This window comes from Gobio gobio (assembly GCF_949357685.1).
Source record: "Gobio gobio genome assembly, chromosome: 3".
NCBI lineage: Eukaryota > Metazoa > Chordata > Actinopteri > Cypriniformes > Gobionidae > Gobio > Gobio gobio.
Genome location: NC_137099.1, coordinates 965,271 through 985,733, shown reverse-complemented (window position 1 = coordinate 985,733; position 20,463 = coordinate 965,271). Strand labels below are relative to the sequence as shown.

The following is a 20,463-nucleotide window of genomic DNA, read 5'->3' as shown; positions in this document are numbered from 1 at the left end:
ATTTATATAATATATATAAATATAAATGTTTTATATATAAAAAAAAAAAATTCTTAAATATATACATGCTTGTGTGTGACGTGTGTTTGTGTCTTATAGAGTAGCTGACAGTCGAGGTCAAGAGGTCGCGTTTACAGACGTCCACTTCAGACCAGGACAGATCCGCCGGCATTTCATCACCGTCCCTCGCGGAGCGTCATGGGCAGGTAATGTGTAATCGGCTTTACACACATCTGACGATAATCGGCTTTACACACATCGGACGATAATCGGCTTTACACACATCTGATGATAATCGGCTTTACACACATCTGACGATAATCGGCTTTACACACATCGGACGATAATCGGCTTTACACACATCTGATGATAATCGGCTTTACACACATCTGATGATAATCGGCTTTACACACATCGGACGATAATCGGCTTTACACACATCTGACGATAATCGGCTTTACACACATTAGACGATAATCGGCTTTACACACATCTGATGATAATCGGCTTTACACACATCTGATGATAATCGGCTTTACACACATCGGACGATAATCGGCTTTACACACATCGGACGATAATCGGCTTTACACACATCTGATGATAATCGGCTTTACACACATCTGACGATAATCGGCTTTACACACATCGGACGATAATCGGCTTTACACACATCTGATGATAATCGGCTTTACACACATCTGATGATAATCGGCTTTACACACATCGGACGATAATCGGCTTTACACACATCTGACGATAATCGGCTTTACACACATTAGACGATAATCGGCTTTACACACATCTGATGATAATCGGCTTTACACACATCTGATGATAATCGGCTTTACACACATTAGACGATAATCAGGCTTTACACACATCTGATGATAATCGGCTTTACACACATCTGATGATAATCGGCTTTACACACATCGGACGATAATCGGCTTTACACACATCTGATGATAATCGGCTTTACACACATCGGACGATAATCGGCTTTACACACATCGGACGATAATCGGCTTTACACACATCTGATGATAATCGGCTTTACACACACATCGGACGATAATCGGCTTTACACACATCAGATGATAATCGGCTTTACACACATCGGACGATAATCGGCTTTACACACATCTGACGATAATCGGCTTTACACACACATCGGACGATAATCGGCTTTACACACATCTGATGATAATCGGCTTTACACACATCTGACGATAATCGGCTTTACACACATCTGATGATAATCGGCTTTACACACATCTGATGATAATCAGGCTTTACACACATCTGATGATAATCGGCTTTACACACATCTGATGATAATCAGGCTTTACACACATCTGATGATAATCGGCTTTACACACATCTGATGATAATCGGCTTTACACACATCGGACGATAATCGGCTTTACACACATCGGACGATAATCGGCTTTACACACATCTGATGATAATCGGCTTTACACACACATCGGACGATAATCGGCTTTACACACATCGGACGATAATCGGCTTTACACACATCTGATGATAATCGGCTTTACACACATCTGACGATAATCGGCTTTACACACATCTGATGATAATCGGCTTTACACACATCAGATGATAATCGGCTTTACACACATCAGATGATAATCGGCTTTACACACATCAGATGATAATCGGCTTTACACACATCTGATGATAATCGGCTTTACACACATCAGATGATAATCGGCTTTACACACATCAGATGATAATCGGCTTTACACACATCTGATGATAATCAGGCTTTACACACATCTGATGATAATCGGCTTTACACACATCAGATGATAATCGGCTTTACACACATCTGATGATAATCGGCTTTACACACATCTGATGATAATCGGCTTTACACACATCTGACGATAATCAGGCTTTACACACATCGGACGATAATCGGCTTTACACACATCAGATGATAATCGGCTTTACACACATCGGACGATAATCGGCTTTACACACATCTGACGATAATCGGCTTTACACACACATCGGACGATAATCGGCTTTACACACATCTGATGATAATCGGCTTTACACACATCTGATGATAATCGGCTTTACACACATCTGACGATAATCGGCTTTACACACATCTGACGATAATCGGCTTTACACACATCTGATGATAATCGCCTTTACACACATCTGATGATAATCGGCTTTACACACATCTGATGATAATCGGCTTTACACACATCTGACGATAATCGGCTTTACACACATCTGATGATAATCGGCTTTACACACATCTGACGATAATCGGCTTTACACACATCTGATGATAATCGGCTTTACACACATCTGATGATAATCGGCTTTACACACATCTGATGATAATCGGCTTTACACACATCTGATGATAATCGGCTTTACACACATCTGATGATAATCAGGCTTTACACACATCAGATGATAATCAGGCTTTACACACATCAGATGATAATCAGGCTTTACACACATCAGATGATAATCGGCTTTACACACATCTGATGATAATCAGGCTTTACACACATCTGATGATAATCGGCTTTACACACATCAGATGATAATCAGGCTTTACACACATCAGATGATAATCAGGCTTTACACACATCAGATGATAATCGGCTTTACACACATCTGATGATAATCAGGCTTTACACACATCAGATGATAATCAGGCTTTACACACATCTGATGATAATCGGCTTTACACACATCTGATGATAATCAGGCTTTACACACATCAGATGATAATCAGGCTTTACACACATCAGATGATAATCAGGCTTTACACACATCAGATGATAATCGGCTTTACACACATCTGATGATAATCAGGCTTTACACACATCTGATGATAATCGGCTTTACACACATCAGATGATAATCAGGCTTTACACACATCTGATGATAATCAGGCTTTACACACATCTGATGATAATCGGCTTTACACACATCTGATGATAATCGGCTTTACACACATCTGATGATAATCGGCTTTACACACATCTGATGATAATCGGCTTTACACACACATCGGACGATAATCGGCTTTACACACATCTGACGATAATCGGCTTTACACACACATCGGACGATAATCGGCTTTACACACATCTGATGATAATCGGCTTTACACACATCTGACGATAATCGGCTTTACACACATCTGACGATAATCGGCTTTACACACATCTGATGATAATCGGCTTTACACACATCTGATGATAATCGGCTTTACACACATCTGACGATAATCAGGCTTTACACACATCTGACGATAATCGGCTTTACACACATCTGATGATAATCGGCTTTACACACATCTGATGATAATCAGCTTTACACACATCTGACGATAATCGGCTTTACACACATCTGATGATAATCAGCTTTACACACATCTGACGATAATCGGCTTTACACACATCTGATGATAATCGGCTTTACACACATCTGATGATAATCAGGCTTTACACACATCTGATGATAATCGGCTTTACACACATCTGATGATAATCGGCTTTACACACATCTGATGATAATCGGCTTTACACACATCAGATGATAATCGGCTTTACACACATCAGATGATAATCAGGCTTTACACACATCAGATGATAATCAGGCTTTACACACATCAGATGATAATCGGCTTTACACACATCTGATGATAATCAGGCTTTACACACATCAGATGATAATCAGGCTTTACACACATCTGATGATAATCGGCTTTACACACATCTGATGATAATCAGGCTTTACACACATCAGATGATAATCAGGCTTTACACACATCAGATGATAATCAGGCTTTACACACATCAGATGATAATCGGCTTTACACACATCTGATGATAATCAGGCTTTACACACATCTGATGATAATCGGCTTTACACACATCAGATGATAATCAGGCTTTACACACATCTGATGATAATCAGGCTTTACACACATCTGATGATAATCGGCTTTACACACATCTGATGATAATCGGCTTTACACACATCTGATGATAATCGGCTTTACACACATCTGATGATAATCGGCTTTACACACACATCGGACGATAATCGGCTTTACACACATCTGACGATAATCGGCTTTACACACACATCGGACGATAATCGGCTTTACACACATCTGATGATAATCGGCTTTACACACATCTGACGATAATCGGCTTTACACACATCTGACGATAATCGGCTTTACACACATCTGATGATAATCGGCTTTACACACATCTGATGATAATCGGCTTTACACACATCTGACGATAATCAGGCTTTACACACATCTGACGATAATCGGCTTTACACACATCTGATGATAATCGGCTTTACACACATCTGATGATAATCAGCTTTACACACATCTGACGATAATCGGCTTTACACACATCTGATGATAATCAGCTTTACACACATCTGACGATAATCGGCTTTACACACATCTGATGATAATCGGCTTTACACACATCTGATGATAATCAGGCTTTACACACATCTGATGATAATCGGCTTTACACACATCTGATGATAATCGGCTTTACACACATCTGATGATAATCGGCTTTACACACATCTGATGATAATCGGCTTTACACACATCTGATGATAATCGGCTTTACACACATCTGATGATAATCGGCTTTACACACATCTGACGATAATCGGCTTTACACACATCTGATGATAATCGGCTTTACACACATCGGACGATTATCGGCTTTACACACATCTGATGATAATCGGCTTTACACACATCTGATGATAATCGGCTTTACACACATCTGATGATAATCGGCTTTACACACATCTGACGATAATCGGCTTTACACACACATCGGACGATAATCGGCTTTACACACATCTGATGATAATCGGCTTTACACACATCTGATGATAATCGGCTTTACACACATCTAATGATAATCGGCTTTACACACATCTGATGATAATCGGCTTTACACACACATCGGACGCTAATCGGCTTTACACACATCTGATGATAATCGGCTTTACACACATCTGACGATAATCGGCTTTACACACATCTGACGATAATCGGCTTTACACACATCTGATGATAATCGGCTTTACACACATCTGATGATAATCGGCTTTACACACATCTGACGATAATCGGCTTTACACACATCTGATGATAATCGGCTTTACACACATCTGATGATAATCGGCTTTACACACATCTGATGATAATCGGCTTTACACACATCTGATGATAATCGGCTTTACACACATCTGATGATAATCAGGCTTTACACACATCTGATGATAATCGGCTTTACACACATCTGATGATAATCAGGCTTTACACACATCTGATGATAATCGGCTTTACACACATCTGATGATAATCGGGCTTTACACACATCTGATGATAATCGGCTTTACACACATCTGATGATAATCGGCTTTACACACATCTGATGATAATCGGCTTTACACACATCTGATGATAATCGGCTTTACACACATCTGATGATAATCGGCTTTACACACATCTGACGATAATCAGGCTTTACACACATCGGACGATAATCGGCTTTACACACATCTGATGATAATCGGCTTTACACACATCAGATGATAATCGGCTTTACACACATCTGATGATAATCGGCTTTACACACATCTGATGATAATCGGCTTTACACACATCTGATGATAATCGGCTTTACACACATCTGATGATAATCGGCTTTACACACATCTGATGATAATCGGCTTTACACACATCTGATGATAATCGGCTTTACACACATCTGACGATAATCGGGCTTTACACACATCAGATGATAATCAGGCTTTACACACATCTGACGATAATCGGCTTTACACACATCTGATGATAATCGGCTTTACACACATCTGATGATAATCGGCTTTACACACATCTGACGATAATCGGCTTTACACACATCTGATGATAATCGGCTTTACACACATCTGACGATAATCGGGCTTTACACACATCTGATGATAATCAGGCTTTACACACATCTGACGATAATCGGCTTTACACACATCTGATGATAATCGGCTTTACACACATCTGACGATAATCGGGCTTTACACACATCTGATGATAATCAGGCTTTACACACATCTGACGATAATCGGCTTTACACACATCTGATGATAATCGGCTTTACACACATCTGATGATAATCGGCTTTACACACATCTGACGATAATCGGCTTTACACACATCTGATGATAATCGGCTTTACACACATCTGACGATAATCGGCTTTACACACATCTGACGATAATCAGGCTTTACACACATCGGACGATAATCGGCTTTACACACATCTGATGATAATCAGGCTTTACACACATCTGATGATAATCGGCTTTACACACATCTGATGATAATCGGCTTTACACACATCTGATGATAATCGGCTTTACACACATCTGACGATAATCAGGCTTTACACACATCGGACGATAATCGGCTTTACACACATCTGATGATAATCGGCTTTACACACATCTGACGATAATCAGGCTTTACACACATCGGACGATAATCGGCTTTACACACATCTGATGATAATCGGCTTTACACACATCTGATGATAATCAGGCTTTACACACATCTGACGATAATCAGGCTTTACACACATCTGATGATAATCAGGCTTTACACACATCTGACGATAATCAGGCTTTACACACATCTGATGATAATCGGCTTTACACACATCTGATGATAATCGGCTTTACACACATCTGATGATAATCGGCTTTACACACATCTGATGATAATCGGCTTTATACACATCTGACGATAATCGGCTTTACACACATCTGATGATAATCGGCTTTACACACATCTGATGATAATCGGCTTTACACACATCTGACGATAATCAGGCTTTACACACATCGGACGATAATCGGCTTTACACACATCTGATGATAATCGGCTTTACACACATCTGACGATAATCAGGCTTTACACACATCGGACGATAATCGGCTTTACACACATCTGACGATAATCGGCTTTACACACATCTGATGATAATCGACTTTACACACATCTGATGATAATCGGCTTTACACACATCTGATGATAATCGGCTTTACACACATCTGATGATAATCGGCTTTACACACATCTGACGATAATCAGGCTTTACACACATCGGACGATAATCGGCTTTACACACATCTGATGATAATCGGCTTTACACACATCGGACGATAATCAGGCTTTACACACATCGGACGATAATCGGCTTTACACACATCTGATGATAATCGGCTTTACACACATCTGACGATAATCGGCTTTACACACATCTGACGATAATCGGTTTTACACACATCTGATGATAATCGGCTTTACACACATCTGATGATAATCGGCTTTACACACATCTGATGATAATCGGCTTTACACACATCTGATGATAATCGGCTTTACACACATCTGATGATAATCGGCTTTACACACATCAGATGATAATCGGCTTTACACACATCTGATGATAATCAGGCTTTACACACATCTGATGATAATCGGCTTTACACACATCTGATGATAATCGGCTTTACACACATCTGATGATAATCGGCTTTACACACATCTGATGATAATCGGCTTTACACACATCTGATGATAATCGGCTTTACACACATCTGATGATAATCGGCTTTACACACATCAGATGATAATCGGCTTTACACACATCAGATGATAATCGGCTTTACACACATCAGATGATAATCAGGCTTTACACACATCAGATGATAATCAGGCTTTACACACATCAGATGATAATCAGGCTTTACACACATCTGATGATAATCGGGCTTTACACACATCTGATGATAATCAGCTTTACACACATCTGACGATAATCGGCTTTACACACATCGGACGATAATCGGCTTTACACACATCGGACGATAATCGGCTTTACACACATCTGATGATAATCGGCTTTACACACATCTGATGATAATCGGCTTTACACACATCGGACGATAATCGGCTTTACACACATCTGATGATAATCGGCTTTACACACATCGGACGATAATCGGCTTTACACACATCTGATGATAATCGGCTTTACACACATCGGACGATAATCGGCTTTACACACATCGGACGATAATCGGCTTTACACACATCTGATGATAATCGGCTTTACACACACATCGGACGATAATCGGCTTTACACACATCGGACGATAATCGGCTTTACACACATCTGATGATAATCGGCTTTACACACACATCGGACGATAATCGGCTTTACACACATCTGATGATAATCAGGCTTTACACACACATCGGACGATAATCGGCTTTACACACATCTGATGATAATCGGCTTTACACACACATCGGACGATAATCGGCTTTACACACATCTGATGATAATCAGGCTTTACACACATCTGATGATAATCGGCTTTACACACATCTGATGATAATCGGGCTTTACACACATCTGATGATAATCGGCTTTACACACATCAGATGATAATCGGCTTTACACACATCTGATGATAATCGGCTTTACACACATCTGATGATAATCGGCTTTACACACATCTGATGATAATCGGCTTTACACACATCTGATGATAATCAGGCTTTACACACATCTGATGATAATCGGCTTTACACACATCAGATGATAATCGGCTTTACACACATCTGATGATAATCGGCTTTACACACATCAGATGATAATCGGCTTTACACACATCTGATGATAATCGGCTTTACACACATCTGACGATAATCGGCTTTACACACATCGGACGATAATCGGCTTTACACACATCGGACGATAATCGGCTTTACACACATCTGATGATAATCGGCTTTACACACATCTGATGATAATCGGCTTTACACACATCGGACGATAATCGGCTTTACACACATCTGATGATAATCGGCTTTACACACATCGGACGATAATCGGCTTTACACACATCTGATGATAATCGGCTTTACACACATCGGACGATAATCGGCTTTACACACATCGGACGATAATCGGCTTTACACACATCTGATGATAATCGGCTTTACACACACATCGGACGATAATCGGCTTTACACACATCGGACGATAATCGGCTTTACACACATCTGATGATAATCGGCTTTACACACACATCGGACGATAATCGGCTTTACACACATCTGATGATAATCAGGCTTTACACACACATCGGACGATAATCGGCTTTACACACATCTGATGATAATCGGCTTTACACACACATCGGACGATAATCGGCTTTACACACATCTGATGATAATCAGGCTTTACACACATCTGATGATAATCGGCTTTACACACATCTGATGATAATCGGGCTTTACACACATCTGATGATAATCGGCTTTACACACATCAGATGATAATCGGCTTTACACACATCTGATGATAATCGGCTTTACACACATCAGATGATAATCGGCTTTACACACATCTGATGATAATCGGCTTTACACACATCTGATGATAATCGGCTTTACACACATCTGACGATAATCAGGCTTTACACACATCGGACGATAATCGGCTTTACACACATCAGATGATAATCGGCTTTACACACATCGGACGATAATCGGCTTTACACACATCTGACGATAATCGGCTTTACACACACATCGGACGATAATCGGCTTTACACACATCTGATGATAATCGGCTTTACACACATCTGACGATAATCGGCTTTACACACATCTGATGATAATCGGCTTTACACACATCTGACGATAATCGGCTTTACACACATCTGATGATAATCGGCTTTACACACATCTGATGATAATCGGCTTTACACACATCTGATGATAATCGGCTTTACACACATCTGATGATAATCGGCTTTACACACATCTGATGATAATCGGCTTTACACACATCTGATGATAATCGGCTTTACACACATCTGATGATAATCGGCTTTACACACATCTGATGATAATCGGCTTTACACACACATCGGACGATAATCGGCTTTACACACATCTGACGATAATCGGCTTTACACACACATCGGACGATAATCGGCTTTACACACATCTGATGATAATCGGCTTTACACACATCTGACGATAATCGGCTTTACACACATCTGACGATAATCGGCTTTACACACATCTGATGATAATCGGCTTTACACACATCTGATGATAATCGGCTTTACACACATCTGACGATAATCGGCTTTACACACATCTGATGATAATCGGCTTTACACACATCTGATGATAATCGGCTTTACACACATCTGACGATAATCGGCTTTACACACATCTGATGATAATCGGCTTTACACACATCGGACGATAATCGGCTTTACACACATCTGATGATAATCGGCTTTACACACATCTGATGATAATCGGCTTTACACACATCTGACGATAATCGGCTTTACACACACATCGGACGATAATCGGCTTTACACACATCTGATGTTAATCGGCTTTACACACATCTGATGATAATCGGCTTTACACACATCTAATGATAATCGGCTTTACACACATCTGATGATAATCGGCTTTACACACATCTGACGATAATCGGCTTTACACACATCTGACGATAATCGGCTTTACACACATCTGACGATAATCGGCTTTACACACATCTGACGATAATCGGCTTTACACACATCTGATGATAATCGGCTTTACACACATCTGATGATAATCGGCTTTACACACATCTGATGATAATCGGCTTTACACACATCTGATGATAATCAGCTTTACACACATCTGATGATAATCGGCTTTACACACATCTGACGATAATCGGCTTTACACACATCTGATGATAATCGGCTTTACACACATCTGATGATAATCGGCTTTACACACATCTGATGATAATCGGCTTTACACACATCTGATGATAATCGGCTTTACACACATCAGACGATAATCGGCTTTACACACATCTGATGATAATCGGCTTTACACACATCTGATGATAATCAGGCTTTACACACATCTGATGATAATCGGCTTTACACACATCTGATGATAATCAGGCTTTACACACATCTGATGATAATCGGCTTTACACACATCTGATGATAATCGGGCTTTACACACATCTGATGATAATCGGCTTTACACACATCTGATGATAATCGGCTTTACACACATCTGATGATAATCGGCTTTACACACATCTGATGATAATCGGCTTTACACACATCTGATGATAATCGGCTTTACACACATCTGATGATAATCGGCTTTACACACATCTGACGATAATCAGGCTTTACACACATCGGACGATAATCGGCTTTACACACATCTGATGATAATCGGCTTTACACACATCAGATGATAATCGGCTTTACACACATCTGATGATAATCGGCTTTACACACATCTGATGATAATCGGCTTTACACACATCTGACGATAATCGGCTTTACACACATCTGATGATAATCGGCTTTACACACATCTGACGATAATCGGCTTTACACACATCTGACGATAATCAGGCTTTACACACATCGGACGATAATCGGCTTTACACACATCTGATGATAATCAGGCTTTACACACATCTGATGATAATCGGCTTTACACACATCTGATGATAATCGGCTTTACACACATCTGATGATAATCGGCTTTACACACATCTGACGATAATCAGGCTTTACACACATCGGACGATAATCGGCTTTACACACATCTGATGATAATCGGCTTTACACACATCTGACGATAATCAGGCTTTACACACATCGGACGATAATCGGCTTTACACACATCTGATGATAATCGGCTTTACACACATCTGATGATAATCAGGCTTTACACACATCTGACGATAATCAGGCTTTACACACATCTGATGATAATCAGGCTTTACACACATCTGACGATAATCAGGCTTTACACACATCTGATGATAATCGGCTTTACACACATCTGATGATAATCGGCTTTACACACATCTGATGATAATCGGCTTTACACACATCTGATGATAATCGGCTTTATACACATCTGACGATAATCGGCTTTACACACATCTGATGATAATCGGCTTTACACACATCTGATGATAATCGGCTTTACACACATCTGACGATAATCAGGCTTTACACACATCGGACGATAATCGGCTTTACACACATCTGATGATAATCGGCTTTACACACATCTGATGATAATCGGCTTTATACACATCTGATGATAATCGGCTTTACACACATCTGATGATAATCGGCTTTACACACATCTGATGATAATCGGCTTTACACACATCTGATGATAATCGGCTTTACACACATCTGATGATAATCGGCTTTACACACATCTGATGATAATCGGCTTTACACACACATCGGACGATAATCGGCTTTACACACATCTGACGATAATCGGCTTTACACACACATCGGACGATAATCGGCTTTACACACATCTGATGATAATCGGCTTTACACACATCTGACGATAATCGGCTTTACACACATCTGACGATAATCGGCTTTACACACATCTGATGATAATCGGCTTTACACACATCTGATGATAATCGGCTTTACACACATCTGACGATAATCGGCTTTACACACATCTGATGATAATCGGCTTTACACACATCTGATGATAATCGGCTTTACACACATCTGACGATAATCGGCTTTACACACATCTGATGATAATCGGCTTTACACACATCGGACGATAATCGGCTTTACACACATCTGATGATAATCGGCTTTACACACATCTGATGATAATCGGCTTTACACACATCTGACGATAATCGGCTTTACACACACATCGGACGATAATCGGCTTTACACACATCTGATGATAATCGGCTTTACACACATCTGATGATAATCGGCTTTACACACATCTAATGATAATCGGCTTTACACACATCTGATGATAATCGGCTTTACACACACATCGGACGATAATCGGCTTTACACACATCTGATGATAATCGGCTTTACACACATCTGACGATAATCGGCTTTACACACATCTGACGATAATCGGCTTTACACACATCTGATGATAATCGGCTTTACACACATCTGATGATAATCGGCTTTACACACATCTGACGATAATCGGCTTTACACACATCTGATGATAATCGGCTTTACACACATCTGATGATAATCAGGCTTTACACACATCAGACGATAATCGGCTTTACACACATCTGATGATAATCGGCTTTACACACATCTGATGATAATCGGCTTTACACACATCTGATGATAATCGGCTTTACACACATCTGATGATAATCGGCTTTACACACATCAGACGATAATCGGCTTTACACACATCTGATGATAATCGGCTTTACACACATCTGATGATAATCAGGCTTTACACACATCTGATGATAATCGGCTTTACACACATCTGATGATAATCAGGCTTTACACACATCTGATGATAATCGGCTTTACACACATCTGATGATAATCGGGCTTTACACACATCTGATGATAATCGGCTTTACACACATCTGATGATAATCGGCTTTACACACATCTGATGATAATCGGCTTTACACACATCTGATGATAATCGGCTTTACACACATCTGATGATAATCGGCTTTACACACATCTGATGATAATCGGCTTTACACACATCTGACGATAATCAGGCTTTACACACATCGGACGATAATCGGCTTTACACACATCTGATGATAATCGGCTTTACACACATCAGATGATAATCGGCTTTACACACATCTGATGATAATCGGCTTTACACACATCTGATGATAATCGGCTTTACACACATCTGACGATAATCGGCTTTACACACATCTGATGATAATCGGCTTTACACACATCTGATGATAATCAGGCTTTACACACATCTGATGATAATCGGCTTTACACACATCTGATGATAATCGGCTTTACACACATCTGACGATAATCGGCTTTACACACATCTGATGATAATCGGCTTTACACACATCTGATGATAATCAGGCTTTACACACATCTGACGATAATCGGCTTTACACACATCTGACGATAATCAGGCTTTACACACATCGGACGATAATCGGCTTTACACACATCTGATGATAATCAGGCTTTACACACATCTGATGATAATCGGCTTTACACACATCTGATGATAATCGGCTTTACACACATCTGATGATAATCGGCTTTACACACATCTGACGATAATCAGGCTTTACACACATCGGACGATAATCGGCTTTACACACATCTGATGATAATCGGCTTTACACACATCTGACGATAATCAGGCTTTACACACATCGGACGATAATCGGCTTTACACACATCTGATGATAATCGGCTTTACACACATCTGATGATAATCAGGCTTTACACACATCTGACGATAATCAGGCTTTACACACATCTGATGATAATCAGGCTTTACACACATCTGACGATAATCAGGCTTTACACACATCTGATGATAATCGGCTTTACACACATCTGATGATAATCGGCTTTACACACATCTGATGATAATCGGCTTTACACACATCTGATGATAATCGGCTTTATACACATCTGACGATAATCGGCTTTACACACATCTGATGATAATCGGCTTTACACACATCTGATGATAATCGGCTTTACACACATCTGACGATAATCAGGCTTTACACACATCGGACGATAATCGGCTTTACACACATCTGATGATAATCGGCTTTACACACATCTGATGATAATCGGCTTTATACACATCTGATGATAATCGGCTTTACACACATCTGATGATAATCGGCTTTACACACATCTGATGATAATCGGCTTTACACACATCTGATGATAATCGGCTTTACACACATCTGATGATAATCGGCTTTACACACATCTGATGATAATCGGCTTTACACACATCTGATGATAATCGGCTTTACACACATCTGATGATAATCGGCTTTACACACATCTGATGATAATCGGCTTTACACACACATCGGACGATAATCGGCTTTACACACATCTGACGATAATCGGCTTTACACACACATCGGACGATAATCGGCTTTACACACATCTGATGATAATCGGCTTTACACACATCTGACGATAATCGGCTTTACACACATCTGACGATAATCGGCTTTACACACATCTGATGATAATCGGCTTTACACACATCTGATGATAATCGGCTTTACACACATCTGACGATAATCGGCTTTACACACATCTGATGATAATCGGCTTTACACACATCTGATGATAATCGGCTTTACACACATCTGACGATAATCGGCTTTACACACATCTGATGATAATCGGCTTTACACACATCGGACGATAATCGGCTTTACACACATCTGATGATAATCGGCTTTACACACATCTGATGATAATCGGCTTTACACACATCTGACGATAATCGGCTTTACACACACATCGGACGATAATCGGCTTTACACACATCTGATGTTAATCGGCTTTACACACATCTGATGATAATCGGCTTTACACACATCTAATGATAATCGGCTTTACACACATCTGATGATAATCGGCTTTACACACATCTGACGATAATCGGCTTTACACACATCTGACGATAATCGGCTTTACACACATCTGACGATAATCGGCTTTACACACATCTGACGATAATCGGCTTTACACACATCTGATGATAATCGGCTTTACACACATCTGATGATAATCGGCTTTACACACATCTGATGATAATCGGCTTTACACACATCTGATGATAATCAGCTTTACACACATCTGATGATAATCGGCTTTACACACATCTGACGATAATCGGCTTTACACACATCTGATGATAATCGGCTTTACACACATCTGATGATAATCGGCTTTACACACATCTGATGATAATCGGCTTTACACACATCTGATGATAATCGGCTTTACACACATCAGACGATAATCGGCTTTACACACATCTGATGATAATCGGCTTTACACACATCTGATGATAATCAGGCTTTACACACATCTGATGATAATCGGCTTTACACACATCTGATGATAATCAGGCTTTACACACATCTGATGATAATCGGCTTTACACACATCTGATGATAATCGGGCTTTACACACATCTGATGATAATCGGCTTTACACACATCTGATGATAATCGGCTTTACACACATCTGATGATAATCGGCTTTACACACATCTGATGATAATCGGCTTTACACACATCTGATGATAATCGGCTTTACACACATCTGATGATAATCGGCTTTACACACATCTGACGATAATCAGGCTTTACACACATCGGACGATAATCGGCTTTACACACATCTGATGATAATCGGCTTTACACACATCAGATGATAATCGGCTTTACACACATCTGATGATAATCGGCTTTACACACATCTGATGATAATCGGCTTTACACACATCTGACGATAATCGGCTTTACACACATCTGATGATAATCGGCTTTACACACATCTGACGATAATCGGCTTTACACACATCTGACGATAATCAGGCTTTACACACATCGGACGATAATCGGCTTTACACACATCTGATGATAATCAGGCTTTACACACATCTGATGATAATCGGCTTTACACACATCTGATGATAATCGGCTTTACACACATCTGATGATAATCGGCTTTACACACATCTGACGATAATCAGGCTTTACACACATCGGACGATAATCGGCTTTACACACATCTGATGATAATCGGCTTTACACACATCTGACGATAATCAGGCTTTACACACATCGGACGATAATCGGCTTTACACACATCTGATGATAATCGGCTTTACACACATCTGATGATAATCAGGCTTTACACACATCTGACGATAATCAGGCTTTACACACATCTGATGATAATCAGGCTTTACACACATCTGACGATAATCAGGCTTTACACACATCTGATGATAATCGGCTTTACACACATCTGATGATAATCGGCTTTACACACATCTGATGATAATCGGCTTTACACACATCTGATGATAATCGGCTTTATACACATCTGACGATAATCGGCTTTACACACATCTGATGATAATCGGCTTTACACACATCTGATGATAATCGGCTTTACACACATCTGACGATAATCAGGCTTTACACACATCGGACGATAATCGGCTTTACACACATCTGATGATAATCGGCTTTACACACATCTGATGATAATCGGCTTTATACACATCTGATGATAATCGGCTTTACACACATCTGATGATAATCGGCTTTACACACATCTGATGATAATCGGCTTTACACACATCTGATGATAATCGGCTTTACACACATCTGATGATAATCGGCTTTACACACATCTGATGATAATCGGCTTTACACACACATCGGACGATAATCGGCTTTACACACATCTGACGATAATCGGCTTTACACACACATCGGACGATAATCGGCTTTACACACATCTGATGATAATCGGCTTTACACACATCTGACGATAATCGGCTTTACACACATCTGACGATAATCGGCTTTACACACATCTGATGATAATCGGCTTTACACACATCTGATGATAATCGGCTTTACACACATCTGACGATAATCGGCTTTACACACATCTGATGATAATCGGCTTTACACACATCTGATGATAATCGGCTTTACACACATCTGACGATAATCGGCTTTACACACATCTGATGATAATCGGCTTTACACACATCGGACGATAATCGGCTTTACACACATCTGATGATAATCGGCTTTACACACATCTGATGATAATCGGCTTTACACACATCTGACGATAATCGGCTTTACACACACATCGGACGATAATCGGCTTTACACACATCTGATGATAATCGGCTTTACACACATCTGATGATAATCGGCTTTACACACATCTAATGATAATCGGCTTTACACACATCTGATGATAATCGGCTTTACACACACATCGGACGATAATCGGCTTTACACACATCTGATGATAATCGGCTTTACACACATCTGACGATAATCGGCTTTACACACATCTGACGATAATCGGCTTTACACACATCTGATGATAATCGGCTTTACACACATCTGATGATAATCGGCTTTACACACATCTGACGATAATCGGCTTTACACACATCTGATGATAATCGGCTTTACACACATCTGATGATAATCAGGCTTTACACACATCAGACGATAATCGGCTTTACACACATCTGATGATAATCGGCTTTACACACATCTGATGATAATCGGCTTTACACACATCTGATGATAATCGGCTTTACACACATCTGATGATAATCGGCTTTACACACATCAGACGATAATCGGCTTTACACACATCTGATGATAATCGGCTTTACACACATCTGATGATAATCAGGCTTTACACACATCTGATGATAATCGGCTTTACACACATCTGATGATAATCAGGCTTTACACACATCTGATGATAATCGGCTTTACACACATCTGATGATAATCGGGCTTTACACACATCTGATGATAATCGGCTTTACACACATCTGATGATAATCGGCTTTACACACATCTGATGATAATCGGCTTTACACACATCTGATGATAATCGGCTTTACACACATCTGATGATAATCGGCTTTACACACATCTGATGATAATCGGCTTTACACACATCTGACGATAATCAGGCTTTACACACATCGGACGATAATCGGCTTTACACACATCTGATGATAATCGGCTTTACACACATCAGATGATAATCGGCTTTACACACATCTGATGATAATCGGCTTTACACACATCTGATGATAATCGGCTTTACACACATCTGACGATAATCGGCTTTACACACATCTGATGATAATCGGCTTTACACACATCTGATGATAATCAGGCTTTACACACATCTGATGATAATCGGCTTTACACACATCTGATGATAATCGGCTTTACACACATCTGACGATAATCGGCTTTACACACATCTGATGATAATCGGCTTTACACACATCTGATGATAATCAGGCTTTACACACATCTGACGATAATCGGCTTTACACACATCTGACGATAATCAGGCTTTACACACATCGGACGATAATCGGCTTTACACACATCTGATGATAATCAGGCTTTACACACATCTGATGATAATCGGCTTTACACACATCTGATGATAATCGGCTTTACACACATCTGATGATAATCGGCTTTACACACATCTGACGATAATCAGGCTTTACACACATCGGACGATAATCGGCTTTACACACATCTGATGATAATCGGCTTTACACACATCTGACGATAATCAGGCTTTACACACATCGGACGATAATCGGCTTTACACACATCTGATGATAATCGGCTTTACACACATCTGATGATAATCAGGCTTTACACACATCTGACGATAATCAGGCTTTACACACATCTGATGATAATCAGGCTTTACACACATCTGACGATAATCAGGCTTTACACACATCTGATGATAATCGGCTTTACACACATCTGATGATAATCGGCTTTACACACATCTGATGATAATCGGCTTTACACACATCTGATGATAATCGGCTTTATACACATCTGACGATAATCGGCTTTACACACATCTGATGATAATCGGCTTTACACACATCTGATGATAATCGGCTTTACACACATCTGACGATAATCAGGCTTTACACACATCGGACGATAATCGGCTTTACACACATCTGATGATAATCGGCTTTACACACATCTGATGATAATCGGCTTTATACACATCTGATGATAATCGGCTTTACACACATCTGATGATAATCGGCTTTACACACATCTGATGATAATCGGCTTTACACACATCTGATGATAATCGGCTTTACACACATCTGATGATAATCGGCTTTACACACATCTGACGATAATCAGGCTTTCTACACATCGGACGATAATCGGCTTTACACACATCTGATGATAATCGGCTTTACACACATCAGATGATAATCGGCTTTACACACATCTGATGATAATCGGCTTTACACACATCTGATGATAATCGGCTTTACACACATCTGACGATAATCGGCTTTACACACATCTGATGATAATCGGCTTTACACACATCTGATGATAATCGGCTTTACACACATCTGATGATAATCAGGCTTTACACACATCAGATGATAATCGGCTTTACACACATCTGATGATAATCAGGCTTTACACACATCTGATGATAATCGGCTTTACACACATCTGACGATAATCAGGCTTTACACACATCGGACGATAATCGGCTTTACACACATCGGATGATAATCAGGCTTTACACACATCTGATGATAATCGGCTTTACACACATCTGATGATAATCGGCTTTACACACATCTGATGATAATCG

General features: G+C 39.9%; 1 protein-coding gene across 1 annotated transcript in view; it reads left to right on the top strand.

Annotated features, from left to right (window-relative positions):
- tpp2 (tripeptidyl peptidase 2) overlaps positions 1-20,463 on the top strand; it is a 110,521-nt gene that overhangs the window by 37,835 nt on the left and 52,223 nt on the right. Inside the window, exon 10 of the mRNA XM_079811789.1 lies at positions 100-206. Within this exon, the coding sequence (XP_079667915.1) occupies positions 100-206 (107 nt within the window). The remainder of the gene's footprint in view (positions 1-99; positions 207-20,463) is intronic.